Source organism: Mixia osmundae (genome assembly GCF_000708205.1).
Source record: "Mixia osmundae IAM 14324 unplaced genomic scaffold scaffold_3, whole genome shotgun sequence".
Lineage (NCBI taxonomy): Eukaryota > Fungi > Basidiomycota > Mixiomycetes > Mixiales > Mixiaceae > Mixia > Mixia osmundae.
This window is the reverse complement of record NW_014575561.1, coordinates 1,172,510-1,198,504: the sequence shown is the minus strand read 5'-3', so window position 1 is coordinate 1,198,504 and position 25,995 is coordinate 1,172,510. Positions and strand designations below refer to the sequence as shown.

General features: G+C 56.2%; 16 protein-coding genes across 16 annotated transcripts; 8 read left to right on the top strand and 8 right to left on the bottom strand.

Moving 5' to 3' along the window:
* Window positions 1-3: 3 nt before the first annotated feature.
* On the bottom strand, window positions 4-713 carry L969DRAFT_93551 (uncharacterized protein; the record flags this gene model as incomplete). The annotated part of the gene is made up of 6 exons (XM_014714121.1): window positions 4-57; window positions 109-198; window positions 260-347; window positions 402-465; window positions 516-547; window positions 601-713. 6 exons carry the CDS (start codon window positions 711-713, stop codon window positions 4-6), a joined length of 441 nt encoding a protein of 146 aa, XP_014569607.1.
* Window positions 714-858: 145 nt separating this feature from the next.
* L969DRAFT_45911 (uncharacterized protein) lies at window positions 859-1,515 on the top strand (the record flags this gene model as incomplete). Its single annotated transcript, XM_014714120.1, has 1 exon — window positions 859-1,515. The coding sequence occupies one exon, from the start codon at window positions 859-861 to the stop codon at window positions 1,513-1,515; it is 657 nt and encodes a 218-aa protein (XP_014569606.1).
* Window position 1,516: 1 nt separating this feature from the next.
* On the bottom strand, window positions 1,517-5,731 carry L969DRAFT_72734 (uncharacterized protein; the record flags this gene model as incomplete). Its single annotated transcript, XM_014714119.1, has 10 exons — window positions 5,679-5,731; window positions 5,610-5,629; window positions 5,538-5,562; window positions 5,217-5,485; window positions 5,143-5,167; window positions 5,051-5,084; window positions 4,885-5,012; window positions 2,055-4,755; window positions 1,849-2,007; window positions 1,517-1,807 (listed from the first exon to the last, which is right to left on the bottom strand). Exons 1-10 carry the CDS (start codon window positions 5,708-5,710, stop codon window positions 1,517-1,519), a joined length of 3,684 nt encoding a protein of 1,227 aa, XP_014569605.1. The 5' UTR covers window positions 5,711-5,731.
* A 96-nt stretch (window positions 5,732-5,827) lies between these two features.
* On the top strand, window positions 5,828-6,909 carry L969DRAFT_86290 (uncharacterized protein). Its single transcript, XM_014714117.1, has 3 exons — window positions 5,828-5,915; window positions 5,983-6,105; window positions 6,169-6,909. Exon 3 carries the CDS (start codon window positions 6,296-6,298, stop codon window positions 6,629-6,631), a length of 336 nt encoding a protein of 111 aa, XP_014569603.1. The 5' UTR covers window positions 5,828-5,915; window positions 5,983-6,105; window positions 6,169-6,295; the 3' UTR covers window positions 6,632-6,909.
* L969DRAFT_93548 (uncharacterized protein) lies at window positions 5,878-6,208 on the top strand (the record flags this gene model as incomplete). The annotated part of the gene is made up of 3 exons (XM_014714118.1): window positions 5,878-5,915; window positions 5,983-6,105; window positions 6,169-6,208. 3 exons carry the CDS (start codon window positions 5,878-5,880, stop codon window positions 6,206-6,208), a joined length of 201 nt encoding a protein of 66 aa, XP_014569604.1.
* A 191-nt stretch (window positions 6,910-7,100) lies between the features above and the next one.
* L969DRAFT_16391 (uncharacterized protein) lies at window positions 7,101-8,544 on the top strand (the record flags this gene model as incomplete). The annotated part of the gene is made up of 3 exons (XM_014713580.1): window positions 7,101-7,348; window positions 7,406-8,384; window positions 8,431-8,544. The coding sequence occupies 3 exons, from the start codon at window positions 7,101-7,103 to the stop codon at window positions 8,542-8,544; spliced, it is 1,341 nt and encodes a 446-aa protein (XP_014569066.1).
* L969DRAFT_86289 (uncharacterized protein) lies at window positions 8,424-9,332 on the bottom strand. Its single transcript, XM_014714116.1, has 3 exons — window positions 9,075-9,332; window positions 8,784-8,979; window positions 8,424-8,731 (listed from the first exon to the last, which is right to left on the bottom strand). Exons 1-3 carry the CDS (start codon window positions 9,269-9,271, stop codon window positions 8,630-8,632), a joined length of 495 nt encoding a protein of 164 aa, XP_014569602.1. The 5' UTR covers window positions 9,272-9,332; the 3' UTR covers window positions 8,424-8,629.
* Window positions 9,333-9,371: 39 nt separating this feature from the next.
* Window positions 9,372-9,766, top strand: L969DRAFT_16389 (uncharacterized protein; the record flags this gene model as incomplete). The annotated part of the gene is made up of 3 exons (XM_014713579.1): window positions 9,372-9,409; window positions 9,459-9,708; window positions 9,758-9,766. The coding sequence occupies 3 exons, from the start codon at window positions 9,372-9,374 to the stop codon at window positions 9,764-9,766; spliced, it is 297 nt and encodes a 98-aa protein (XP_014569065.1).
* Window positions 9,767-9,849: 83 nt separating this feature from the next.
* On the bottom strand, window positions 9,850-11,117 carry L969DRAFT_46705 (uncharacterized protein; the record flags this gene model as incomplete). The annotated part of the gene is made up of 3 exons (XM_014714115.1): window positions 9,850-10,133; window positions 10,183-10,858; window positions 10,905-11,117. 3 exons carry the CDS (start codon window positions 11,115-11,117, stop codon window positions 9,850-9,852), a joined length of 1,173 nt encoding a protein of 390 aa, XP_014569601.1.
* Window positions 11,118-11,233: 116 nt separating this feature from the next.
* L969DRAFT_46197 (uncharacterized protein) lies at window positions 11,234-12,406 on the bottom strand (the record flags this gene model as incomplete). The annotated part of the gene is made up of 3 exons (XM_014714114.1): window positions 11,234-11,809; window positions 11,856-12,082; window positions 12,136-12,406. The coding sequence occupies 3 exons, from the start codon at window positions 12,404-12,406 to the stop codon at window positions 11,234-11,236; spliced, it is 1,074 nt and encodes a 357-aa protein (XP_014569600.1).
* A 147-nt stretch (window positions 12,407-12,553) lies between these two features.
* L969DRAFT_46188 (uncharacterized protein) lies at window positions 12,554-13,840 on the bottom strand (the record flags this gene model as incomplete). Its single annotated transcript, XM_014714113.1, has 5 exons — window positions 12,554-12,668; window positions 12,721-12,805; window positions 12,854-13,241; window positions 13,291-13,570; window positions 13,623-13,840. The coding sequence occupies 5 exons, from the start codon at window positions 13,838-13,840 to the stop codon at window positions 12,554-12,556; spliced, it is 1,086 nt and encodes a 361-aa protein (XP_014569599.1).
* Window positions 13,841-14,021: 181 nt separating this feature from the next.
* On the top strand, window positions 14,022-15,381 carry L969DRAFT_86280 (uncharacterized protein). The gene is made up of 7 exons (XM_014714112.1): window positions 14,022-14,112; window positions 14,161-14,267; window positions 14,315-14,366; window positions 14,416-14,539; window positions 14,587-14,796; window positions 14,846-15,005; window positions 15,054-15,381. Exons 1-7 carry the CDS (start codon window positions 14,029-14,031, stop codon window positions 15,193-15,195), a joined length of 879 nt encoding a protein of 292 aa, XP_014569598.1. The 5' UTR covers window positions 14,022-14,028; the 3' UTR covers window positions 15,196-15,381.
* L969DRAFT_45949 (uncharacterized protein) lies at window positions 15,231-16,921 on the bottom strand (the record flags this gene model as incomplete). The annotated part of the gene is made up of 3 exons (XM_014714111.1): window positions 15,231-15,359; window positions 15,411-15,544; window positions 15,592-16,921. 3 exons carry the CDS (start codon window positions 16,919-16,921, stop codon window positions 15,231-15,233), a joined length of 1,593 nt encoding a protein of 530 aa, XP_014569597.1.
* Window positions 16,922-16,998: 77 nt separating this feature from the next.
* L969DRAFT_72712 (uncharacterized protein) lies at window positions 16,999-18,903 on the top strand. The gene is made up of 3 exons (XM_014714110.1): window positions 16,999-17,961; window positions 18,009-18,202; window positions 18,249-18,903. The coding sequence occupies exons 1-3, from the start codon at window positions 17,044-17,046 to the stop codon at window positions 18,799-18,801; spliced, it is 1,665 nt and encodes a 554-aa protein (XP_014569596.1). The 5' UTR covers window positions 16,999-17,043; the 3' UTR covers window positions 18,802-18,903.
* Window positions 18,857-22,798, bottom strand: L969DRAFT_60214 (uncharacterized protein). The gene is made up of 6 exons (XM_014714109.1): window positions 22,128-22,798; window positions 21,785-22,081; window positions 21,643-21,738; window positions 20,845-21,595; window positions 20,070-20,583; window positions 18,857-20,019 (listed from the first exon to the last, which is right to left on the bottom strand). Exons 1-6 carry the CDS (start codon window positions 22,520-22,522, stop codon window positions 18,929-18,931), a joined length of 3,144 nt encoding a protein of 1,047 aa, XP_014569595.1. The 5' UTR covers window positions 22,523-22,798; the 3' UTR covers window positions 18,857-18,928.
* A 197-nt stretch (window positions 22,799-22,995) lies between these two features.
* On the top strand, window positions 22,996-24,597 carry L969DRAFT_16380 (uncharacterized protein; the record flags this gene model as incomplete). The annotated part of the gene is made up of 3 exons (XM_014713578.1): window positions 22,996-24,238; window positions 24,286-24,407; window positions 24,454-24,597. The coding sequence occupies 3 exons, from the start codon at window positions 22,996-22,998 to the stop codon at window positions 24,595-24,597; spliced, it is 1,509 nt and encodes a 502-aa protein (XP_014569064.1).
* Between the last annotated feature and the right edge of the window lie 1,398 nt (window positions 24,598-25,995).

Genomic DNA, 25,995 nt, shown 5'->3' with positions numbered 1-25,995 from the left:
AAGTCATTGTGTCGGCTTGATCTTGTAGTGCAGCGAGATGAGCGAAAAGACGAAGATCTGCGTGACACATGAGCTGAGAGCATCATCCATCTCCGAGTGAGTATGTACCCGTAAGTCTTGTATGAGGTAGTAGAACACGCGGAGCCCCTCTGGATCGTCTGACGCCTGTACGTCCACGAGCGAGCCAATCTTGGCCGTCTACAAGCCAATCGGTCTGCCGTCAAACCGGCTGGAGATTCAACGGTGAAGCATGACGCACCTCGAAAGAGATGTGGTCGTTCCCCAGCTTGACTTCAAGCTCCTGTCTGCCGACGACGTTCTTCTTTGGCCATTGCGCGTCATCCTCCCTGCCCGCCGCCGATGCGTGAGACTGTGTACCGGGACTACGACGAGCAGCTCACTTGACGATCTCGGATGATTCGACGATCCTGCGCAGCTCTTGTATCGCTAGTGGACTCAGCCAGACTGCACACGCCGTGTCAGGCGCTGTCCTGCGTACGACCTGAGTAGCTCGCCTTCTTTCCTGATGAGCGAATCGGATCGGTAGCTGTGTGGCTGCAAGGATCAGCAGTGTGCCGCCCTCTGGACAGGCTGACTTGCTTGGAGTTGTTGCCGTAGCGTAAGAGACCTTTGGAGAACTCGAATTCGAGGAACTCGTGGCCGTGCATGCCAGTGTGCCCGGTGTAGTACCGCACATAGAAGTCGTCTGACATCCTGCCTGTTCCTCTGATGTGACCTCGTCCCCCTCCTTGAGCTTGCCTCCCTTGCTAGCTTGCTCGCCTCTTGCGCTTCACGCCGTCGCGGATTTTTCTAAAGAAAGCCGCCGGTCGGTCACTCAGTCTGAGCCTTTGGGCAGCGATGTTGAGGCCACTGCCCGGACAGGCCGGCCGCAGACTGGCCACGACGGGCTCCCTCGATCCTGGACTGCGCCCTGACGGCACGAGAGAGTACTTCTACGACATCAACCACCACGGCGAGCTCTTTCTCTCTGCGACAAAGATCAAGCACTTCACTTCCAAGCTCAAGTCAGCAGACTTTCTAGACTTCTTCTTCCGCCGACTGAGACCTCTGATTGGCAATCCCGCTCGCATCTCGAGCACCCTCGGGACATATGACACGAGCGAGATCGAAAGACGCAAGAGAGAGGGTTATCGCTTCGTCTCGCCTTGTGGCAAAGAGCTCAATTGGATCAAAGTCGACCCTCTCTGCACGCCCGTTGTCTACCAAGACCTGGATACCAGCACATCTGCATTGAGCTGGGCTGGCTCATTCGAGACCTCGTTTGAAGCCGACAAGCTACGCGTCGATCCGCGCTCGGGCTACCTCTTCCACCCCTCTCCGCCCGACAATGTCAAAGCTTACGGGGCATACTGCCTCTTGCGGAGCTCTCTCGTACTCAACAAGCTGGCCGATAGCCTCACTTACGACGAGCACGGCAATGGCGAGCTGCTGTACCGAGGTCGAAAGCATGCAATCAAGCCTCTCGGAACGGATGACGCGATCAAAGGCGCTTGAGCTATCGCCGGCCATCGAGGAACATGCGTGACAGCGTTGCGCTGCCTCTGTTGGAGCGCACACTCTGCTCTTGTCGCGTGCGCTGAAAGACAAACGAGCCTGCGCGCAGATCGCGCAGAGCATCGTCGCCTCGTCGTGTTTGCACAGACGTTTTGATCTCCGCTGGACCGCGCGACTGTCGGAGCAGTTCTTCCATAGACGGTTCGACTGATTTGAGAGAGGTGTTTCGCGAAGCCCTTCGCTCAGCGCGTTGATCCGCCTCGGCATTCTCTGACGAAGCCAGCTGCAGACTCTGTCAGCTGAATCGCTGCCCGCTGTGTATGATCTGCGCACTTCGAGGGCGCGGCCAAATCCGAGAACAGTCTTGAGCAGCTCGTCGGGCGTCATAGCATCAGCGCAGCAGTACGAGAGCATCTCCTTCGCCGCACTGTCAACGAGAACGAGTAGCTCTTGTACTCCCTTGACACCAGCCCTTGTGCTCTGTAGAAAAGCCTGTTCGCTTCTTAGCACAGCACCAAAACGCCAAGAGTCAGCCTTACCTCAAGACTGTCGATCGCGGCTGCATCGGGGTCCGGCTCAGCTTCGCGGGTTGCCAGATCAAGCTCTACTGTCTTCAGACCTTGCACGAGCTTCTGGGCATCTTGCCGAAGACCGGCGATCGTCACATCCGCCAATGCCTTGAGCGAAGATCCGTCCAAGACGATGCCAGATCCGATACGACGTGCGACAAAGTGCAGCAAGCTAGGCGATTCTTGGGATTGCATCTTGACATTGCCGAGCGTGCAGAGGATCTCTAGCTTGAATGCAGTGGCATTGGCTCTGAAAGTGTCCCGATTGAGCGCATTTCCGATCGCGAGGACGAGCTGCAGCGCGCGAGGAAGCCAATGCGAAGTGCATACTTCCGAAACCGCTCGATGCACCAAGCGAAGATCGCTCCTTAGATCCTGCAGATTCGATTCGCAATCTTTCTGATAGATCAGCGACGCGATACGATGTCTCGGTACGCTCATCATGAGCTTCTGGAATCGATCTGGCTCGGCCAGCTCGCTCGTGGGCGTTCTACAGGCCTGCAATGCTCTCGCTTCTTCGTCGGTCGGCAACAGTCGGGCGAGCCCTGTGAGCTGGTCAGTCGTGAACGCGGATGCGTCACCTTCCCTGATCGCTTGGGACACTCGCTCTGCCGGCATGCCGAATCGCTTGAGGCCAATGGAGATGTTGTTCGCGCGTGTGAGGTTAAGCAAGCTGATAGGGCCTTTAGGCTTAGTGGCCGCCGCAGGTGTCGAGGGTGCGCTTTGCGCGCATAGACGCCGAATTTCCTCTACTGCGGGCAAAGGTGCGCTTGAGTCAGATTGGCTTGTCCATACTGATTTGGCTGAAGGCACGTTGAGCTTCTGCCAGTGAAGCTTAATCGTCACATATTCTTCTCGGGGCGCTTGTGGAGTACGTATTTCAGGCAACGGTAGTAACTTGCTGGACTTCACTGGGGCATCCGGAGCGTCAGGTGCAAAGGCGCTGATCAAATGGGGCGGAGGCGGAGGAGGTGGAGGCGGAGGAGTTGAAATCATACGCTCATCAGTGGTCGTGAGGGGAAGTGGCGCTGGCAATGCTAGTGATGGCGGGGGCGGAGGCGGCGGCGGCGGTGGTGGTGCAGCAGCAGAGTGACTGATGCAAGCAGACTCGTACGTAGTCGCAAGAAGCGGCGATGCAGGCGGTGGAGGAGGTGGTGGTGGTGGTGGAGGGGACAAAGGAACAGCTTCGCAAGGTAGCGCTTGAGGGCTGTCGGCGTCTGCCTTTAAGCGATTGAAGACTGGCAATACGTCTATCGCAGACTTCGAATCTGACACCTCCGGCATGTCGTGTGAGGATAGCTCTGAATCAAGCTCAGGAGCTTGTCGCTTCTTAAAAGGCGCCGCATCTTGCCGGAGGAATTGATCGTCTGCTGCATGGTATGCCAGCTCGCCGAGCAATCCGTCATACTTGTCCAGATGGCTAAGGAGCTCATCGTGCGGGCTTGCATATCGCAGTGCAAGCATCACTTCGCTCAACCCCCGTCTCGCCCATTCCTCGTGTAGTTGCGTCTGCTGTTCCAGATCGTCATGTGCCATGCTCAATGTGAGAATGAGTAGCATTGCAGCCTCCCTGAACTGCCAGAGATGAGCATCTTCTGCGTTGTCTAGCTCGTTGGGCATCATGCTCTCGACGAAATGCTGAAAACGATAGGTCTCATGAGCATAACGAAAGTCTGCAAACGCATCCATGATGCTCGAGACGTCTGTGAGCGCAGCAAGCGTAGCGAGTGATTCGAGGGCCTGTCGTCGGACCTTGTAGGACCCGCTGGCGGTGCAGCGAACGAGGGTGAAGATGAAGTCAGGACAGTCTGCGAGAGCCTTCGCGGCATCGGCATTCAGAAGTGCGCGTACAGCGCGCAATGTCTGGCCCTGGACGGCTGTATCCTCCCCACGATTTGCTGCATCACGCCGATCGTGTCTCGGCAAAGCATCGACTAGTGTCTGCTTGACCATCTCTGTGCCGTTGGCGCTGAAGAAGCCGAGAAGCCAAGACGGGCTAGCTGACGACAGACTGACGCGAAGCTCAGTGATGGCATGAAGCAGCTTGGGTGTCCCGCGAGCTTTGCTAACAGCCTCGAGCAAGTCGCAAGCAGACCGGAACCCTGTGTCCGACGAAGGGGAATTGAAGGATGCAACGAGCCAATCTGTCCAAGAAGAAGCCGGCGTTTTGCTCTCACCAGCGCATGAAGACTTCAGCCCAGCTTGGGATACACGTCTGTCCACTTCAGCTGCGCTGCTGTTGCTGCCAGGTTGCAATAACATCGACTTTCGATGCGCCGGCAGCGCGAGCATTGAAGCCCTGGCTGTCTGAGACGGCGCCAGCTGATCGACCAATCGCTCGAACTCCTGCTCGACTGACCCCATGCTGTTGGCGGTATTCGTTGGGACATGGCTTGGGGCAGCTCTCGTCCAGCTCGAAAAGAGTGTCGACAATCTGCTGGGCTGTGCTTGCGCTTCGAGCTCAGCTGCCCTCTTTGCTTGTGCCTTGAGCGTGTCTTCATCTTCGTCTGGCTCGGCATCGCTTGTGCTGAACACTTGCGATCCCGCGCTAAAATCGTCAAAGGAAGTGTAGCTTTCGTCCGAAGAACTCTCGAGATGACTTGAAAGGATCGAGGATGCCGATGAGATTACTTTGGCCCGCCGAGCTGCAATGGCATCTACTGTTGTTGGTCTGCGTTGGGCCATTGCAAACACTGCTGAGAAATGCGAAGATAGCAGGGTCTCCCTGCGTACCGCTCAGGCCTCATCCCGCACAAACCTCCTTCTGCTGTCAGATTAGCAAAGCCACGCGCGGTCATACGTATGCGATATTGATGCTGCATCATCAGGCGCAGGGCGCGATCTGCAATGATCGTACATCGCTTTACTCGTATACCCACGTTGCGTCTGCGCGAGTGTATTGCGAAAGACCCTGTGTGTCGCCTTGCCCTGAGCGACAGTCATGGAGATACGCTTTAAGCACACACCTCTGGGAACCACAGTCCAATCTCGTGCTTGGCACTGCAAGGAGTAGATCAGCACGAGGAGTGGGCGAGAGATCGCACAAGGCGTAGCATACGATTCAACGGCATCGCTTCCGTGGCCTGCGGATACTGATCAGTTGAGCACTTTGTGAGGTCCAGCAAGACGTACAGACGTTGCGGCCGACATCGATGGCGTAGTCGCCTCGGATTGTGCCTGGGTTGGAAGCGAGCGGGTTCGTCGCGCCGAGCATGACACGGCCGGTCTTGACGACGTCTTTGCCTTCCCATACCATGCAAATGACAGGGCCGCTTGCCATGTAGTTGACCAAGCCAGGGAAGAACTTCTTCTCCTTGAGATCCTCGTAGTGCTTCTCGAGGTGTTCCTTGGTGGCTTGCACGAGCTTCAATGCAACGAGCTTGAAGCCTCGCTTCTCGAATCTGGCAACTCAAAAGATGAGCGCCATCAAGGCCAGCTATACATTCCGCTCGCCTGCTGATGATCTCGCCCACGAGTCCTGCGCAACGTTTGAGCTTCGCTGCAGATTTGCAAATTTGTGCGCACCTCGCTGGACGCCGTCAGGCCTGCATATGTCATGTCAGTACTGACACACAGAGCGTCTTCTGGACTGACTTGATCATAATGTAGGTCTGCTCCGATGCCATCTCGACAGATTGATGATGTGGGAGGGTCTGCGTGGCGGAGCGGCGACGCGTGCCATTCAAAATGTCCATTCTCAAGTGCGGTGACACGTGTCAAACTTCTTGGGCTGAACTTATCATCGTCATACTATCATCTCCTTTCGACCTCATGCTGGTCGTCATCGCATGCAATGCCCAAGCAGATCTGGCGCCGAATCTCACAATATTTGTATGCGTGTAAAGACTCAGTACAGGAAAGGCAGGCTGAGATGGCTCGCATTGCTACCATGTTGCAGCGGAAGACTGTCGCAAGCGTATTGCAACACAGCTTCTGCTTTGCCGGGCACTGGAGCTCTCAAAGACTGTGTCGAGATGATCGATCTGTACGCACGCATACGCCGACGCAGGAACTGTAAATCGTGAGAAACTCGCGTCAAATATTGTCAGACAATCGCTTATCACTCGATGCTACTCGATGCTAGACGTGCATTGCAGACACTGTCTGGCGCGCGCGCAGAGTAGCAGGCTCGGCAGCGCCATGTGCGAACGGAGCATTGACGCAGACTCTGCAGATTTCTTGAGAGACTGAAGCGATCTATATCGAGTGCGATGAAGATCTCCAAGAGAACCCGCAAAGGCTGCATGACAGCGGTATTTGCACCTGCCGCTGCCCACGTTGCTTCTCCGCGCACGTCCGACCTTGTCTGCAGATCACGTCTGGTCTCTGGCAAGCTGTCGGTCCGTCATGCCTTCAGGTTGTGGGTCAGAACTGATTTTCGGCGCATGCAATTTGTCAACGTCCGCATCCTGGCGGACATATCGCTCCTCAGCACAGTAGCCGATTTAGATGCATGCATTGCAATGATTCGCATCATCACGTTGGAGGCTTGTCACATCCAGTGGCATGCGCAAAGAGCGCCCCTCGAAAGATCACGAGGATCGTGATGCAGCTATGCTGTCAAACATGGATCATCGCCGCTGGATGTTCCGATCAATATGCGCTAAGTATGCCTGAGTGATTCGATTCGAACGATGACGATGCTGTGGCCATTTCACAGACGGACGCGAGCGGTGCCAAATAAATGACGCTCAGCGCGGCATCCCATGCGATGATCCAATGCAAGCCGAAATGACGATGCATGTCGACATGACAGGGAAGCTGGACTACGCCTAGCTGAGAGGGGCCGCTGTACCTTGAATGAGCGGAGGGTAAAGCGCGGCCTTGCTCGCTAGGAGAGGTTGTCGAAGGAATCGCGAGATGTCCTGAGATGCAGATCGAGCTATCTCGGCCTGAGCAATGAAGTATCGCTGGACCCGCAGCTACGAGGGCGTAAGGTTAGTCTACAGCGGTCCACAGGAAAGCGGAAAAACACGACGACGACACGCGCGGCCGGCGCAGTTAGGCTGCCGAACGATGTCATGGCTATTCTCATCGACTGCGCCTGCGGAAGGCTCAGCAGCGACAACGACTGGCTCGTCAGCAAGTGATCTGCTCCATGTACCGGCAGAGAGGGCACCGGCGGCCGAGCTGTTCGGTCCACTCGTGCCAGAGGACACAGAATGGCTACAAGGAGGCGGCTTCATCACAGAGACTCAGATCTGGTACGGAACAACACCATCCGGTGGACTGGTCATGATCCAGATCATCCACTCCGGTGTAGGGTGAGATGTGAGCTCAGCACGGGCGAACATCATGCTGACGCATTCATGGCTCGTCAGCATGTGGTACCCCCAAATCCAGTTCACCTTCAGATATTTCGATCCTTCTGCTAACCCGCCCATCAAGATCTGGAAGTCTGTCAACGTCACCAACTTTGTCGTGCCCGCTCCGGCAGGCACGAACAAGGTCATCAAGCCTGACAGAAGGAGCTGCAAATCCGATCAATTCAGCATCACCGTGGATCCGGACCAACCCAACACATACAAGATCGAAGGAACCTACGACAAGGATGTCCAAGTCTCTCTTGAGTACACGCGCGCAGCCGGCGTGCCCGGCTGGAAGCTCGGCGCCGGACCTCAGGGCGGCATGACTTACTTTGGCGCGCTCAAGTCTGCAAAACCAACGGGCAGCAAGCTGCCAGACACGACGAGCGGCACGGATGGCTTTGCCGTGCATCGCTTCTGGCCGCGTTGTCACGTCAAGGGCATCGTCAGAACAGGCAAGGAGATCGCAGATCTGTCAGGCAGCACGGGCATGTTTGTGCATGCCATCCAGGGCATGCGCCCTAACCTCGTCGCCGCGCGATGGAACTTTGCCAACTTTCAGTCACCAGCTTCGAGCGATCCCGATCAATCTGTCTCTCTGACCATGATGGAGTTCACCACCACGTCTTATTATGGCACTCAAAAAGTCAATATTGGTTCTGTCGTCGTCGGCGACAAGCTGATCGCCGTCACTGCCGGTTCACGCGACGGCAAAGCAGGCTCGAGTGCGACTCACTTGGAAGCCGTCGTCGATCAGGAGACATCCTACTCGGTCCCGCAATCCATCAGATTCGATTGGGCAGGCCCTCTGATCGACTCGCCAAGCTCGGTTGCGCAGGCAGAGATCCTGCTGGAACTAGACCCACTCGCTCAGTCCAAGGGCAAGTACGAAGGCAAGGGTTTGATCGAGAAGGTCGACGTGCTTGCAGAGATCCCGTATCTCGTCAAAAAGGTCATCAATGTCGTGGCAGGTACTAAGCCTTATATCTATCAAGTCAGTCTCGTAATGTGATCAGTGATCCATACTGAACATCGTGCAGTGGCTCAATCCCGTCACAGCAAAGATTACGATCCCCAGCACGACCGAGACGGGCTCGACAAGGGAGCTCACCGTTGACGGCGTACTGTTCAACGAGGCGACCTGGATCAGCTGATCCTTGTAGCCCTTGTGGCTCTCATGTACTCCCGACATCGCCATCACTAATTGCACGCGCACTCGCGTACCGATCGTCATGCCAGCTAGGAGCTCTTTGCTGGTTTGTCGCTGTGGCCGAGACTCTTGCCGGGCGCAATGAGATCGCGTACTCGCTGCTTGAGCTCCTTCATTTCTCCGAAGCCGCCCTGCCGTTCTGTGAGCTCGACTCGCTCACCATCGAGTCTAACATCAACTTGCCTCGGTCTTTCTGTCCCAGACGAGCTTGACGTCCTCCTCGCGCTGTCCGTTCTGCGTATAAAGCCAGACGCGCCACCGCCCTGCCGTGTCGCTCGCAGACCGTGGAATGATGGTCACTGCTGCTAGCGTCCCCGTCGTACTGCTCGACGAAAAGGTGGACAGCAGCTCTGTCTGGGTCCACGTAGCCCGGTGTTGCCTGTCATCACACTGAGCGGGGTGAATAGGGTCGTACGGAATGCATACCATCGGCCTGCTCGCCATCAGTCAGTGCTCAGGGCTTCAGACAGCTACGACTTGCATCTGTCACAATACTCGATGACTATCCGGGGTCCGTCATCAAAAGTCGGCGGCTGAGCATCGACTGTCGTGGTTCCCGATGAAGGCGTCGGCGCGGACGTTGTGTCTGCTGCTGGTGATGACGCAGCACCTGGTACTGCAGCAGGATCGCAGTCTGCACACTCGATGCCGGTCTGAGCAGGCGCTGCCATTGTCAATCTGACCAGATCTCGCTGTGCGATAGGACCAGGAAGCGATCGATAGGATCGATAGGAGCGCGACTTGTCCGTTCAAGGCTATCATCGCTTCGAGATGGGAGGCTGCCTGTCAAAGTCTGGCTTCTCAGACGAGTCCGTCCAGCTCAGTGTTGTCTGATACTAGCTAACCGCTGTTGCATAGCTCCAAAGGTCAGCGGCTGGACGATGAACCATCATCCTCGAGACCCGCGGCGGTAGGCTCCCCTGCCAGGAGCAAAGGGCCAGACAGAGCAGCTCTGGCGGCAGCAGCAGACAAACGGCGGGCAGAATCTGCGAATCGAGGTGTTCAAGGCAAAGGCGGCAAGTTGAGCCAGCAATTGGAGGACTCGAAGCGAGCTCAGCGGAATCTGCCCGCATCCGAGGACGCTACTCCGAAACTGACCGCTCAGGATGTGAGTGCCGGGTGGGCCAGCGCCGCTCCTACTGACGAGCAAGACACAGTGGGCATGATGGTGACTCACGCTGTTGTGCCATGTAGGGATGTATCGCAGTTAGCATGATGCGAAAGCGAGTGCTTGCAATGAAGAGGCAAGCTACATGACAGCGCAGGCAAGCGCGACGAGCACGAGCGCGATCGAGGCAGATAGGGAGGACACGCCGCCCGTGGCCGAAGAGGCAGCGATCACGGTGACCTTGGTCGACGCGACAGAGAGCGCGATGGGCGTCTTGCTGTCAATCTCGCCGTAAGCGGGGATCTTGCCGCTGTCGTCAAAGTCCAGGTAAGCTTTGTTGGCATCTTTGGCCTTGCCGTCATCGCTCGTCGTCGACTTGAGCACGCCTGCAATCGTATGGACGACGAGATTCTCGCCCAAGATGTCTGGAAGAACTTCAGCCGTGTCGACGTATGACACGCTCAATGTACATACCCGACTTGACGATCTTGACGGCAGCAGTCGTGCCAATAGCAACAGACAGATCGCCATTTGCGGCCTTGTGAAAAGTGACTGCGCTGCCCGCAGCGGTCACGGCCTCGAGATTGTCCTCGATCTGCGTCGAATAGACAGCCGTGCCATTGATGATGTGGTTCTTGATCAGCATGGTCAGAAGAGCCGGCGGCTGGGATCCGAGCATGCGTTTCGTCGGCGCAAGTGCGTCATTGTTTGGCATCAGCACGGTCAGCGCCTTCGAAGACTGTATATCGACCAGGAGATCACCAGAAGGTGATGCGGCTTGCAAGACAGAGCCGAAATCGGACGCGTCTGCTCCGTTGGCGTTCTGACTTGCGAGCAAGATGTCGCCCGGCACATCGAACCACATGTCGGCACTGAAGATGGACACGCCGTCGTCCGACGTCTGGTTGCTCGGGGTGATCGTGATGTTGCCACCAAAGGCAGTCTGGAGCGCGAGCAAGGATCCGGAGCTATTGACTTGGAAGACAAGCGGTGAGGGCAAGCCAGCGCCCAGGTTGAGTCCAAATGTAGCAGGCGGCAGCAGGCCGGAGCGGTAGATCGAACGTGCGGGCGCGATGGCTACCTTGCTGGCATCCAGACGCGTACGAACGATATGCAAGGGCATGTAAGTCTCGCCGATGAATGTATCGTTCTGCGCGGACAGTCAGCGAGGAGCGATCAGATGATCGAACGCCTACGTTTGCAGAAGGCATCAGAGCTTCCCATGCCTTGTTGGATGGCGAGCAGAAACTGATTGGCCCGAGCGAGGTATTGAAGATGGCGGCTTGATAGTGACCATTCTTGGCCAGCCAGGCGCTCGTCTTGGTATGGCCTAACTCGGTCAAGATATCGGAGACACTTGCAGCATGAGCAGCACCGGCGAGCAGCACCAGGAGACCAATCGACGCCATTTCTCTGGATGAGCAAGGATGCGCGACTCTACGCTTTCTGACTGACAGAGATGCGGTGTAGAGAGGCTGTGCTTCGCGACGAGCAACGAGACGTAACCCTGGCTTGCATCGAGGGGCTACTTTCCAAGCGTCCGACTGCCTAGCGTGTTGGGCGTCATGTCATCGATCTCACCCCACGAGGGCACGATGCCCGAATTGGTATAGGAGAGATACTTTGCAATAGCAGCATTGCCAAACTGCCAGTGCGCTTCCGTGTTGTCGAAGTAGCCTTGTAAGATATGGACGACGCCGTTGCTCATCGGAATGTCGGCCGCATAGACCTCGAAAGTCTGGCCGTTGTTGGTGACCGTGAAGCCTCCGGTCGCAGGACGCTTGATCGTGATGGGCGTGCCGGCAGCGCTCGAAGCGGTCAAAACGCCGTTGATCTGTGTCGAGTAGATCGTTGCACCTTTGATGATATTGTTGCTGAAGAGCGCAACGAGTTGCCAGGCAGGCATAGCCTTGAGCTTTGCGAGGTCGCGAATGATGATGTCGTTGAGCGGCACAAACAGGGTGACAGCCGTCCCGGCCTCGATCTGGTAGACGAGGTTGCCATTAGCATCGGCTAGCCTGAGCATGCCGGGGTATTCGCTGGCTTGTGCGGCCACCGATGAGACTGCCGTATGCATGGGCGCGGGTACCTCGCTCCACGCCTGATGACCGATCAGTACGGCATGTCTACGCAAGCGACGTACGTACATCGACGCCATAGACGATCACGCCTTCGTCCGAAACGATGTTCTTGCTCGTGTCGACGGTCGTGCCGGTATTGATCATGCGTGACAAATGCTGCAGTGATCCATCCTCTGCAATGCTCAAGAACGCCGGCGCGGGGGCATGCTTGCCCAGATTGGTTCCAGTGAAGCAAGCCGTGCGCACGATGGTATGAGCTGGCGCATGAGCCACGGTCTTTGGGTTGATCTGATCTGTACGATGGTGTTCACCCATCGCTTTGGCGGGCGGAACAAGATGAACCTACCTCGAAGCAGATGAAGCGGTAGCAAGACTTCGCCGAGGAAGGTGCGATTGTTCTGCGATGGCGCAAGCTCCTTCCAAGCTGCATCTGACGGAGCGAGAAAGGTCACATCGCCTCGGTATCCGGGGACCCCAAAGATCGCTTTGGCATAGGCCGGATGGGCTGCGAGAAAAGCGGCAGTCTGCGTGTAGCCCGCAGTCCTGAGAGCCGAGATGATAGGCTCGCTGAGAGCTAACGAGGCTGTTGCGATCAAGAAGAGGATTCTGAGAAGCATCTCCGACTGGATGGTCGCGGCAGGACAAGCCAAAGTTTTGCCTGATGTGACGCTGTTTCGTGTCGCTTCAATTTGGGCATCGTGCGAGCCGGGCCCCGCGTCTTAGCTCTGTAGCCGCGAGTTGCATTTGTTGGACTACATGAAACATTAGGCGCGGTTGCTTCGCTTGTGAGCAGCACCGAACGGCGTGGGCGTCGTGCCATCAATCTTGCCCGTCTTGGGGTTCTTGCTCGACTCGGTGAAGGCAAGGTAATCGGCAGAGCTGTAGAGACATACATAAGCACGGCAAGGACTCTGATGACGATCAGACTGACTCGGCTTTAGCCTTGGCTTCATCGATAGCAGTGTTGGAGAACAGGCAGTCGATGATGTGCACGATGCCGTTGATCATCTCGATATCTGCAAAGCAGTCAGCGAGGAGCAGAGGGCTACCAGCAAGCAGCATACCGGTGTAGACAAGCTTGCACGTTTCTTTGCCGCTTGTGATGATTGTGCCGTGAGGCGAGGGCTCGATGGTCAAGACTTGACCGCCCGAGGAGGTAGCAACGATCTTCTTATCGAACTGCGATGAGTGGAGGACAGCGCCCTTGATCATGGCGTTGCGGAAAGCGGCAGCGATGCTAGCAGGGGGGATGGACTTGTTCTTCAGGATGGGTCCGAATACCGTGTTGTTGGGCATGAAGAGTGTCACAGCAGCGGGCTTCTTGATGTTGCGCAAGGCGTCAGCGTTGGGAGTAGCGTACTGCAGGATCTCGTTGAGATCGAAAGCGACCGCGCCATGGGGCGTGCCCTCTGTCACCGACAAGACATCAGAGTTGGGGACATCGAAGAATGACTGCGCAATCGAATGAGAGAGATCAGAATTGCGGTAAAAAGAGACGCACATCGACCGAGAATACGGTGACGCCTTCGTCAGAGACGAGAGCGGGAGTTGTTCGGACGGTGTCGTTGCCATCATAAGCGCGGTAGAGTACATGGAACTCATTGTCTGACTTGACGAACGACACAGCGGCCGGAACGCCCTTGCCAATGTTGAGCGGGAAGCGAGGAACGGCTTGTGCTGCAGTACGGTAGGTGACTCGCTCGTTTTCTGGCAAGGCGGCAACATCGATCTTGTCCGTGATCATGTGGTAGGCGAGGTAAGCTCCCCCGATAAATTCGTTGCTGTCACCGATGTCAGCTGTGCATCTGACCAGAGGTGGCAGGCTGGATCTACTCTCCCCAGACCGAAGGCATGAGTCTCTCCCAGGCGGCATCAGACGGGGACACAAAGGTGAGAGGTTTTGGCTTGGCGAGCAGTGGGGTCAAATATTGAGGGTGAGCCTTGAAGAAGTCAGCCGTCTTCGTGTGACCGAGCGAGCGAAGGGCGGGCTCGAAAGCGAGTCCGAGAACGCTGGGCACGGAGATGGCTGCTGCTGCGAGGACTGAACGCATCTTTGTCTTTTGATGGCGATGGACGATTGGAAAGTGGGCGGCGGGCATGTCATGGCAAAGCTGTGCAAGATGTGACACAGTGGCTGTGGTGATGCAGTGTGGAGGCTATACGGCCGGAGACAAAGGTTATGAGTGACCCCAAACAGCTGACACTCGCGCTTCCTGGCAAAGCGTCGCCATTGGTGACGATGGGCGGGCGAAGCACCCAGAAGCGGGATATCTTCTACCGTCTGGCAAAGTCAGATGGCTATCGAGCGAGGTCGGCGTACAAGGCATGCAGTCTTTTGGAGCGTCAGTGGCCGAGCTAAGAGTAAGGACAGTTGCTTCATCTCGATGAGGAATTTGACCTCTTTCGAGGCGTCACTCGATGTATCGACCTCTGCGCTGCTCCCGGCAGCTGGTCACAAGTCCTGTCTGATGCTCTGATGTCGGTGGATGCTCGGAGATTCAGGTACGCAGCTCAATCGCTCGCAGAGTCGGCAAAGAGCAAGATGCCGTCATTGTCGCGGTTGATTTGCAGCCAATGGCAAGTGCACCCGTCACTCGGATCGGACGCTTCCCTCATAGCCAATCAGGCTGCTTTACCTGGCGTGGTCCAGCTCGTGGGCGACATCACAAAGCTCGCAACGGCACAACGCATCATCGAATATTTCAAAGGAGAGAAAGCTCAGCTCGTCGTTTGTGACGGCGCACCAGATGGCATGCCGTCGTTCCCCTGTCCTGCTTGACGCTGATCATCAACACAGTCACGGGTTTACACGATCTAGACGAATTTATGCAATCGCGACTGTTGCTGGCCGCCCTCAATATCACTCTGCATACTCTCGAACCTCGTGGCACTTTCATCGCAAAGATCTTCCGCGGCAAGGATGTTACTCTGCTATTCGATCAGCTCGAATGCTTGTTCGGCAAGGTAGATTGCGCTAAGCCAAGAAGTTCGCGCGATTCATCAATTGGTACGCGATCATCTACAGGCCGCGGCCTAACTCGCTCATAGTGAAGCAGAGGCGTTCGTCGTCTGCCAAGACTTTCGGCCGCCAGCAGGTTTGTTGCTGGACCTATCGTCACCGCTCCTCGACTTTGCGCACTCGCTCGCCGGCGATATCAGCACGGGCACGCCGAGCTCGCACCTCATTGCGCCTTTTGTCGCCTGCGGCGATCTTAGGTGGGGATATCTACATCCTGCCGATGCCACCGCTGACCGATGTAGCAGTGGCTTCGATCAGCTTGAAGCGTCCCCCGCTCCATCTGCGAATGAGCAGGTAGTAGGCAACTCGCTTGCGCTGCCGGCGCAGAATGAGCATCTCGTTTCAAACGATTCTGGCAAACCCGAGCGGATTCGCGAGGGAATGTGATGCTCTGTTCCAACAACATACACTTCTATCGTGTCTCAGACGACTTCCACTCGTGCCCGTTCGACCAGATTCTGCGCAGTGAGGTTGTACAGCGCATCGATCAGATGGCCCGTGAAAGTCGATGGACCGCCCGGCTGCTTTTCCATGGCAATCTCTGCGGCAACCTGTGCGACCGATTCAGCGCAGGCGCGCCTTTGACAGCGGGAGAGACTGACCGTCATGGCAAGAATCCCGCCTACTGCTGCAGAGAGCATGTCGCCTCCACCCCAGATGCTCGCTTGTGGTACTGTAGCTCGCATCGTGGTACTCATCGAGTGCGCTGCGGATGCATAGGCCGCAATGCACGTGCCTGTCAACTGTATAAGCTTCGAGCGTACACGATTTGCTTGGTCTCACCCGTGGCGCAGCCTGAGCCTGTGATGTTGCCTAAATGAGGCACACCATTTGACAATTTGATCACTGTCATGCCGTCCGAGATATAGTCGATCTGCCCCGTCAGTACGACGACGCATCTCTCTTGCCTGGCTAGATCGCGAACCGCCTTGACAGGGTCTGCAAACCCTCCAGCAGAGTCAACACCGCGAGCTCGGACGCTCTTATCGCCCGAAAGTGCCGCCAGTTCGCCTGCATTACCCTTGATGATGCTCATCTGAACATGATCGAGCAGTTGATCCGTCTTGCTTTGTCTGAATGCCGAGGCGCCGACACCGACTGGATCGAAAACGATAGGCTTCTTGTTGCTGTTTGCGTGTCGTCCGGCTTCCTTCATCACGCGGAGACTATCATCTGTGAGCGTGCCGAGGTTGATGACAAGGCAGCCTAGTATGGCAGAGAGGTCGCCTGCCTCTTCAGGCGACATGGACATGATCGGACTGGCGCGTAGGGCGAGCGCAACGTTGGCGCACTGGTTCTGTACGACCGTGTTGGTGATGTGATGCAGCAAGCCGCCACTCTCGCGGCTAGAATCATGCAATCGGACGACATTGGCAAGCAAGTCCTCGCGACTTGGCTTATGACTGCGACCCTCAGATCTGTAATCCGCCAGAATGTCAGAAAGACTTTGAGCAGCTTCTCGCGGTCTCGGTGATGAGACGATGGCAGAAATGACAGCAAGGCCAGCTTCTGTCTCGCCAGTGTCAAAATTGCAGGTCATATGCAAGACTCTGGCCGCATTGGAAGCATTGATGCCACCAATGGCAACGATGCTCACTCGTCCGTTCGCTGATGACAGTGTCCTCTCGTAAGCCCGGAGAGCGTCTATGATTCGTGCTAGCTTTCGAGGTCCGAGTGCCTCCTTGGCATCGCTCTTGGATGTCGTCGCGTAGATGGGTCCGATGCCTATGAGGCTCACGTCGTCGGTAGCGCAAGCAACAGTGGCTTCTGATACATCATGCGCGGACACGCCAATCGACTTTGCTGTCGGCATGAGCGCGCAGACGTCCTTGACGGAGAGATCACTCTGTCCGAGGTGCACAGCGCGGCAACCGCATGCGAGAGCAATGTCCACTCGATCATTGATGACGAGAGGCACCTCTGCAGCATCACAGATCGTCTGTAGACCGCGAGCGATCTCTAGGAATTCTCGAGAATCGGCGTGCTTCTCTCTGAGCTGCACGATCTCGACGCCGCCTTGCAGAGCTTCTTGTACACATTGCTCGAGTGAGACGCCCGGAGGAAGAGCTTCTCGCTGTGTGACGAGGTACAGCGGTGATCTGGGGAGCGCCATGAGAATAAAACCTGATGGCTTGAGCAAACTCGGGCAGGGCAAGCTTCCTCAGAATTCCTCGAGCCTCGCGCGAAATTCGAAATATCTTCGACTCGACTCTGACTCGAGCGACCTCGTACAGCATGGTCAACACGAATGGAGTGCCCCCTGGCGGCGGTCCGAGTCCAGCAGAGACGCTCATCCGTATGTGCTCCGACATCGTCGCCGAACTCATCCAGGCGCACCAGCACAACAAAGATATCTCACTCAACGGGCTGAAGACGAGGATCGCAAAGAAGTACAAGTCAGGCAACAGTCCTCGCTTGGTCGACATCATTGCTGCAGTCCCTGAGGATATGCGTGAAGCTCTGCTGCCAAAGCTGAAAGCGAAGCCCATCAGAACAGCGAGCGGTATCGCAGTCGTTGCGGTCATGTCCAAGCCCCATCGATGTCCTCATATCGCCATGACGGGCAACGTTTGCGTCTACTGTCCAGGAGGGCCTGACTCTGACTTTGATTACTCGACCCAATCGTACACTGGCTATGAGCCTACGAGCATGCGAGCCATCCGAGCTCGCTACGATCCTTACGAACAGAGCAAAGGACGTGTCGAGCAGCTACGTGGCCTCGGTCATTCAGTTGACAAGGTCGAATTCATCGTCATGGGCGGCACGATGATGAGTTTGCCGGAAGCATACAGATCGAATTTCATTGCCCAGCTGCACAACTCGCTCAGCGGCTGGACGGGCACAGATCTCGATGAAGCTGTCAGATTTTCAGAGCGAGCAAAGACAAAGTGTATCGGCATCACGATCGAGACGCGGCCAGACTATTGTCTCAAGCCTCACCTCTCGCAGATGTTACGTTACGGCTGTACTCGACTCGAGATTGGCGTCCAGTCAGTCTACGAAGACGTGGCGAGAGACACGAATCGCGGTCATACTGTCAACGCGACGTGCGAGTCTTTCCATCTGGCGAAAGATGCCGGCTTCAAGGTCGTTTCTCATATGATGCCCGATCTGCCGAATGTCGGTGTCGAGCGTGACATTGAGCAGTTCCATGCGAGTCTAGCCATTCGGCTCTTCGGCTCGGGCTGAGCGTTCTGCAGGAGTATTTTGAGAATCCAGCCTTTCGCTCCGACGGCCTCAAAATCTACCCCACGCTTGTCATTCGGGGTACAGGTCTCTACGAGCTATGGCGTACTGGTCGCTACAAGAACTATACGCCCAATGCGCTCGTCGACATCGTGGCGCGTATACTCGCTCTCGTACCGCCATGGACTCGCATATACCGGGTGCAGAGGTGATTTTGCTTACAAGTAGCTCTACCCGTGCTGATCGTAGGGCAGAGATATCCCGATGCCGCTTGTATCTAGTGGCGTCGAGAACGGAAACTTGCGCGAGCTAGCGATGGCAAGGATGAAGGACTTCGGCGCCGAATGCCGCGATGTACGTTTCCGCGAGGTCGGCGTGCACGAAATCCACACCAAAGTCAGGCCGGATCAAGCAGAGCTGATCAGGCGAGACTATGTCGCCAATGGTGGATGGGAGACTTTCCTGAGTTACGAGGATCCCGAGCAGGATATTCTGATTGGGCTGCTTCGTCTGCGCAAGTGCTCGAGCGAAGGCACATTCAGGCCGGAGCTGACACAGGCCGGACAAACCTCCATCATCCGCGAGCTGCATGTCTATGGCACTGCTGTGCCCATGCACTCCAGAGACCCGACTAAGTTTCAGCACCAAGGCTTTGGTACATTACTGATGGAGGAAGCCGAGAGGATAGCAAGAGAAGAGCATGGCAGTGTCAAGCTGGCAGTCATCTCGGGCGTCGGCGTACGCTCGTACTATCGCCGTTTGGGATACTCGCTTGATGGCCCTTACATGACCAAAATGCTATACTAGAGCGCGCTTGAAGTGAGAGTGTTGTGGTTTCCTGCTGAGCAGGGTGCCAACTTTTGCATGTTCAATTACAAGACATCTTGGGTTGGGACTAGCCCATCGACCGCTTGACATCGCGACAGTACCTATGTCAATGGGTCAGCAGCAGCATTATTCGCGTGACAGAGACCTGCCTGAACCAAGAGAATTTGATGTCGAGCATGAAACCACGCCAAGCGCGTTTGACAGAGTAGCAGCCGGCGCCAATGGCGTCATCGGTTGTAGCTCTGCCTGTTTTGAGATGACTAGCGCCCCGGTGTCGCTCAGGGTTGTCGGCTGATGGGAGGTAGGTTGTCTGCAATCTGGGAGGCGGCAGCTCCTCCGGCACGGTCGAGGTCGACATAGCGCTTTCGCCTCCAACGGTGCGTGGCCGCCGCCTCTTCTTGCGGCCCGAGGCATCTGAGACCGTATCAGCCATCGGTGAGGCTAGTGGCTGCGCAAAGGGGACTTTTGGCGGCGCAAAAGGAGCGGCTGGGTCTGGCAGAACCTCCATGTAGGATTTTGCCATCGGCGCTGCACTGGCTGCCAGCCCGTCGTCCTGTGTGGGGATCTGCAAAGCGGCCTGCGACATTGGCCTGGCAGTCTTGCGTGGCTGTGGCGGCGGCATATCCTTGAACCGACTGCTGCGCCCTATCGCGGTAGAAGGCACGAATGTGTACGGGTTATAGGTCTCATCTGCTGCACGAGCGAAACCAGGCTCATCCTGAAGCGGTGAAGTGACGTTGGTGCGATGACTGGCCAGAGTCGTCCGCTCCGTATCGATATGGTGGGGCGCAGCGCGAGAACGAAGCTTGTTTCTTACGGAAGTGCCGTTGGCCGTGCTTCCTACTATAGGCGTTCTGCTGCTTGAGCCAGCAAAATCAGCAGAGACGCGTCTAGGCTGTAGCATGCTTGTGTCGTGAGTTGGCGAGAGGAGGGCATCATTTCTTGCCGAATCTGCCGATGGACGGTTCACCGATGTGCGCGAAGGGGTGTCATACCGGTAATTTGAGGATGGCTTGAGCGAGCCCATGAACGGATCTCGAGGCGCCGTCGCATTCTTGCCAGAGTAATGTCCCGTTGCTTCGATACTGGATGTAGTCGATTCACTAGACACAGATGACTGACTCTCGCGTCTCTTCTGGGCCTGCATGTGCTGTTGCTGTTGCACGTGCACCGGCGTTGCCGTTCGAAAGTGGACATCTGCTCGACAGCATCAGCAAGCGAGCCGGTCGCGATGGCGCACGACTTACACTCGGGATCGTGCAGATGCCCATCTTCGTCGACAACGAGGCCGGTCGTCTGGTGTACGTCCCCTCTTGCCTTTCTGCGCTTCTTGAGTGACTTCTTGGCGCCATTGACACCTTGCTCTGTATAAGTGTAGCCCGCCGTCGAACGGGGCCGCAAGACACCGCCATTGCCATCGCCCAAGATCCGAGCGGAGACGGAGGCCTTTCCTTTGGCATCCGATCGGCCGGGATAGTAGATCTCTGGATAGTTTGGTAGGTCTGCACTGCCTGATGCCCTTACCTTGGCCTGCTGAGGGAGCCCGTGCGCCGATTTGGGCGTCATAGTCGATGTAGCGAGCGTGTGCGTCTGCGAATCGGCTGCTGAGATTGCATCATCGTCCGCCGAGCTCTTGTCGTAGGCGATCGAAGACTGCGAGTCCACAAACGAGCGTGTACGGCTACTAGGCGACAGGAAAGCGGTGGGAAGCTGACTCAGCGCGGCCTGCGTCATATCTGGCATCTTGACTCTCTCCTGTCGCTACGGATTTGCTTGTTCAGACTGACGGCGCATCGCCTCGACTTGGCTTACCGGCTGTGCCAGCCAGAGTGGTTCCGAAATCGCGCCAACGAACGCGCCTTCTCTCTCCGAATCTTTCAATTCGCGCGCACGCAAAACCGATCGATCGCTCGCGCGCCGACCACTAGCTCGCTGTAGCGACCAGTCCTTGATCGACGACTTGCATCCACACAACCCCGACTGCGTATACATGCGACCCCAGTGCCCTCAAGAGTCCCAGACGGGTCCGAAAGCATAGATGCCTCGAGCGTAACAGCCCTCTTTGATGTCCTTGTTGCCTTTAGGGTTGCTTGTGATGAACACAACCTCGGCCTGCCACATCTCCACGACCTCTTCCAATAGCTTCATGGTGTGCGGACGTTCCTTCTTACGCGTATCCCAGATGATTCTGCGTTCTTCGGGGATCTTCCGTTCGATCATATCCAGAAATGTCGTGCCAAACGTCTGCTCAGACTTCAGCAACAGCAAGCGCGAGGGAAAGAAGGGACTCGCCTTTTCGAGATCACTAGCTACCCATATCAGGAACCATCGCTCGTTCTGCAAGGCAGTCGCGAGGACGGCACCGATGCCCGCGCCGGTCGCGATGACGACGCCGCGCTTGAACATGCTGGCTGGATAGCTGGCTGCAGCAAATCGGATCTTCCTCGTCCATAGATACTTCGGCGGATTGCTCACAAGACCTTTAGTAAAGTCGCCTTGCACGCCGCAGCCCATATAATGGCAATCTGCGTCGGGCCCTTCGCTCGTAATGCCGAACGCATGCGTTTCCATGAGAGGTGAACGCGAGATCCGGCCTGCAAAACCGTCTCCCAGTCCGCCTGGGAACTTGAGGATTGCCAGCTTATCGGAAGGCGTCTCGACTTCGACTGCGACCTTGCGTAGCGACAACCATGGCGCGACGATGAGCGCAGTCAGCACGACCGTCAATGCGAGTAGCGCGTTGTGCAAGCGCGATGCCTTGGCAATCCATGATCTGCTCCACTGATCAGATCCCGGCTCGGCTGGAAACACGAGACGTACTGCGTTGGCACGTCCCAGAATGATAGCGTGATGCAGAGGACCCAGATGAAAGCGAGTGAAGTCCATCCAATGAACCTGTGACCTGCCTCGAAATAGCTGCGCTGAGATTAGTTGTGCTACAGAGACCCCATCCCTTGCTTACTCGTGATAGAAGTAGCGCACAGGCGGCAAGGCGACAAGCATACTGAGTGCGATGCAGACAGAAACAAGAACAGCAAACGTGAGCACGACAGCCGGCAAGTATTGCCGCGACTGGAAGACGTGCACGAGCAAGAATATGAGCCACATGAAGCTGGAGACTGCCGTCCCGCTGTGGATGCCGCCGAAGCCTTGGACGTGCTTGCAGAGCAACACTCGCCAGGACAAAGGGAAGCGCGCGAATGCGAGCATATAGAAATCGAGCAGGAGCTTCAGGAACAGCTCGTTGCGGCCAAGCACACTGGATTGCGATAAGCGCGGGCTTGCAAGCTGGGGAATGTACTTACCAAATAACAATGTTGATGAGCGTGATGATCTGGCTGTTCTCGTGTGCCCAATGCCATTTCTCTGTAGCCGCAACGCAGAGTAGCGCGAGATTGGTTGCGACACAGAACAGCCATTGGCGGCGATAGGTCGAGGCAAAGCCAAAGTAACGCTGCCAAGCCGCAAGGAACCGATGGCGGGGCGCAACTCGTGGCCCCGTGTATCGTTTGATGCCCGTCTCGGGATCGATGTCATCGTCTGCAGCGCTCACTAAATTCGGCGAGTCGTCGACCTTTGCGTTGAGCTTCTCCTGGTCTAGGCTTGACGTGAGCGTGTCGAATTTGGCGTCCTTCTCTGAGCCAGGTGTTGCAAGCTCAACATCATACTCCTTGCTAAGCGTGGGAATCTGTTCGATCATACTGGCTGGCTGCAAGACGTTCCTCTTGCTGGTCGGAGGAGGTTTGCACCTCAGATCCTGAGAAAGTGCAAGCTTGACGAGTGCGGGCACTGGCGGACACGATCGAGAGCTCGAACGGTCAGCGCCAGCGCCAGGGATCGCCCCGAGCGGTTCAACGGCATTCTAAGACAAGTTCTCCTGGTCGCACTTGGTTCGCTGTGATCGAGAATTATGTTATGTTCAGATAGTCAAGAGAAAGGGACACAGAGTGAAAGACACGGGTGTCCGGCAATGCTGGGACTTTTCGATATCAAGATCGCGACTTCGGCCTCGCGGCCTTACGGGCCCTTACGCGCAGGCCAGCCTGTTCCTCGGGTAGAAACCTTACCGGCCATGGCCCTCTCCAGATGATCTCTGCCCGTGATGAGTATTCTCAGCAGCTCAATGGCATATCAATATGACAGCAGGTGAACACTGCAGCAGATGCGCACGAGATGAAAGACGTCGAACTCGCCGCCCCGGAGGGCATCGCAAGTCCCTACAACACGTCCGGCCGGGCAAAGCGACCGCCTCGACGTCCGCAGAATAAGCGAGCCGATTCGAGCTTTCTGAAGACAGCTACCTACAAGGACAAATACCTCGTCATCCTTGAACATAGTCTAAAGCATGGTCTGTTGGTTGGGGCAGGCGCACATTTGGTCCTGTCAGCAATCAAACTTGCAGGCGGCCTGCTATCTCTGGTGATTGCGTTGACATCGCGCAGCAAGCGTCCTACGCTCATCAAGATTGTCAGCACCTCATTCGCAGATGCAGCTACGCGTCGCCTGGCCGGCACGCTAGCACTTTTTTCGCTTATCTGGACCGCTGCATATCCAGCGCTGCAAAAGTTTGGACTTGAGCGAGACGATGAATCGGACAGCTTGATAGATCGTATTGTGCGCTCCCTTGGACAGCAAGCCGCTGCATCTGCAGGCTTCGTCGCCGGTCTTGCCTTGCTCGTGCAGACCAGGTCTGAACGAGTTGCCTGGGCACCTCAAATATTCTGTCGCGGCCTTTACTCGCATTTGAAAGCACGACCCTTGTTCCATGTGCCAAATGCGGATATGTTGCTATTCGGCTGCGTCAATGCGCAGATTCTGCTTGGCATGTATGTCTATCCTGACACGCTCGAAAAAGGCTACCGAAGATGGATGGACAAGACCGCTCAGTTCGATCATGGTTTTCTGGAAGCATACCGTGCAGGGATACGCGGCAGCGCGCCTTCGACACGACATGTCGAGTTGCTAGAGCACTCAGTGATGGAACACGGACATCCGGAGCATGTAGCTGCCTGGGCACGATGGAAGCCTACCATGCACTCTTGTTGCGTTCCATGTGGGCTTTCGCATCGTGCCGAACCGTCATGTCTCAGGAGTAACGCGCGGGTCCTCCTCAACGCTTTCCTTGCCGCTATGCCGATGTATGCGCCCGTCCATCTCCTGCCGGCGCTCATCTTTCATGGCAAGCAATTCACCAAAGCACCCGTTGTTTCCGGTCAGAAAATCTCGCTCAAGATTGCTCGATCCTGCGCGTTCCTGGCAAGCTACGTTGGTCTGGCAAGGTCAGCAGTCTGCTGGCTAGATGCAGCAAAAAGCATGTCGGGAAGTCAGATTTCCGCTGGACCATGGTTCGCCGCCAGTGGAGCCTTGACATCCGCGACGCTGCTCTGGGAGGAGCCTCATCGACGAGCCGAGCTTGGTGCGTTCTTCGAGGCTGCCCGGAGATCGTCACTGATTCGAATGCAGCGCTTTATTGTGCGCCTAAAGCGCTAGAGTCTCTGTTCTTCACGCTGTCTGGCGTCGGTCTGGCCGCCAGCGTCCCATTTGGAGAGGTTCTCCTCGCTTGCGCCGGCACTGCTATGCTCATGGTGAGCTCGAATGCGGAAAGTATGCAATATGCTCATGCTTGGTCAGGACTGCTATGTGCACAAGGTGAACGCAGTTCAGCCGCTGCCACGCGCTTTGATTGCGCAAATTGCTGATCCACACCTGCCCACGTCAAGCGCACATCGCGCGCACAAGGAGCGACGCGACACAACGCGTGAGCTCCTGGGATGAACGATCGGTCTGTAGAAGCGCAGCCGCAGCCTCCCATCTTCAAATCAGCCACGGCGAATGTTGCTACTTTGGCAACACGATTTCATGATTCGAATGCAACGCGCCGCGTCGCGAGGCACGGCTACGTACTACTCCCCGAGGTCGCTTCATTGTTGTGTTACAGTCTGCATGCTCGCCAGCCGCTTGGTACAAAGATGCCAGTGTTTGGCCTTGTTCGATTGTCATTGATCTGGCTTTCAGCCTACCGGATCAGTAGACGCACCATCCGAAGCCTCAGATCCACGGATCGCGTCATGTCTGGCAGTCGCGTGCAGTGAGGAATGTCGCAGTGACCAAGCCTCTAAGAAAGCAGCCAGCGAGACTGGATCGAGATGGCTAGCAAGCTAAGCCGAACAAATTTAGGCTCGCATTTGACGAAGCAATAGAAGCACTGGCCATGTTTCTCAATCGAGCTCATCATATGCTTCTTCGGCTTCAACGCGCTAGGCAGCCTGAGCAGCGGCGTCGGACTTGGCTTCGGTTTCAGTGACAGCGGCGGCGGCAGCCTTTGCCGGAGCTGAGCAAGAACAATTGAGAGAAGGAGCGCCGCTAGCAATGAGACCAGCCCGCTTGAGATGATTTGTGCTTTCTTGTTCTGTCCAGAACTGGAAACATTGACTCGCCGCTCGGGCCAGTGTCAAAGCGACAGCTATTCGGTTTATCAGCGCAAACAGTGCCATTTAAGCAGGTATGCATTGCCTTTGACCTCTGTTATGTCGCCTATTACCGTCAGCACCGGCCTCGATACTTCCATTAGCTCCAGCTTTGCGCTCCTTGCCTGCAGCGGCGATGCAGATCAGTCAGCAGACTGGTGATGATGGAACTGAGATGGGCTGCGATGGCTATTGTCAGCCTTGGGTCTGCTTTCGTACATATGCTGGTCTTGTTTCATTCTGTGCTCGTGCAGCAATGAAAAGCGCAGCGTCGATAGCAGTCAGGCCGAGTCAGCGCGCAAGAATGGCGTGAATCAATCAATCGCGAAGAAAGGCATGCAGAGTTCTGCAGCGCGCCTTCAGTAGCGTCGGACAGATCATGTGTCTGACTTTACGTATTGAGAGTGGACGGAGTGAGCAAGGCAAATACCGACACAATTGTCTGCAAAGGTGTGTTCTTCATCCGCGCAACGGCTGATGTCAAGGTCAAGGCAATTGTCTCGCAATATTGTATGCATATCCCGGGATGATGGTAGAGCTGGGCATACTGCTGCAGCGTGCCGTCGGCGCATAGCTCTTGATCTCCAAACGTCAAAACGTATGTAGCAGGCGAGGTGGTTTGGTGAGCGAAAGCCGATTTGTCCCGAACATGTTCCAGCAATAAGAAGCGCGCCTTCGCGCGATTTGCTTATACGCGAGGCGCTTC

Excerpts from the sequence above, each read along its gene's own strand:
- L969DRAFT_86280 (XM_014714112.1), top strand. The coding sequence starts at position 14,029 with ATGGGCGGGCGAAGCACCCAGAAGCGGGATATCTTCTACCGTCTGGCA. Across the intron at positions 14,268-14,314 it reads GTCCTGTCTGATGCTCTGAT|AGTCGGCAAAGAGCAAGATG; the intron begins GTCGGTGGATGC and ends AATCGCTCGCAG. Across the intron at positions 15,006-15,053 it reads GTCGCCTGCGGCGATCTTAG|TGGCTTCGATCAGCTTGAAG; the intron begins GTGGGGATATCT and ends CCGATGTAGCAG.
- L969DRAFT_72712 (XM_014714110.1), top strand. The coding sequence starts at position 17,044 with ATGGTCAACACGAATGGAGTGCCCCCTGGCGGCGGTCCGAGTCCAGCA. Across the intron at positions 17,962-18,008 it reads GTGACATTGAGCAGTTCCAT|GAGTATTTTGAGAATCCAGC; the intron begins GCGAGTCTAGCC and ends AGCGTTCTGCAG. Across the intron at positions 18,203-18,248 it reads CGCATATACCGGGTGCAGAG|AGATATCCCGATGCCGCTTG; the intron begins GTGATTTTGCTT and ends ATCGTAGGGCAG.
- L969DRAFT_86290 (XM_014714117.1), top strand. The coding sequence starts at position 6,296 with ATGAAGATCTCCAAGAGAACCCGCAAAGGCTGCATGACAGCGGTATTT.
- L969DRAFT_86289 (XM_014714116.1), bottom strand. The coding sequence starts at position 9,271 with ATGGCAGCGCCTGCTCAGACCGGCATCGAGTGTGCAGACTGCGATCCT. Across the intron at positions 8,980-9,074 it reads TATTGTGACAGATGCAAGTC|GCAACACCGGGCTACGTGGA; the intron begins GTAGCTGTCTGA and ends GTGTGATGACAG. Across the intron at positions 8,732-8,783 it reads TCTGGGACAGAAAGACCGAG|GGCGGCTTCGGAGAAATGAA; the intron begins GCAAGTTGATGT and ends ACAGAACGGCAG.
- L969DRAFT_60214 (XM_014714109.1), bottom strand. The coding sequence starts at position 22,522 with ATGATCGAACAGATTCCCACGCTTAGCAAGGAGTATGATGTTGAGCTT. Across the intron at positions 21,739-21,784 it reads GTGCGCTACTTCTATCACGA|CTATTTCGAGGCAGGTCACA; the intron begins GTAAGCAAGGGA and ends ATCTCAGCGCAG. Across the intron at positions 20,584-20,844 it reads GCATCTATGCTTTCGGACCC|CGACAGGAGAGAGTCAAGAT; the intron begins GTCTGGGACTCT and ends GCAAATCCGTAG.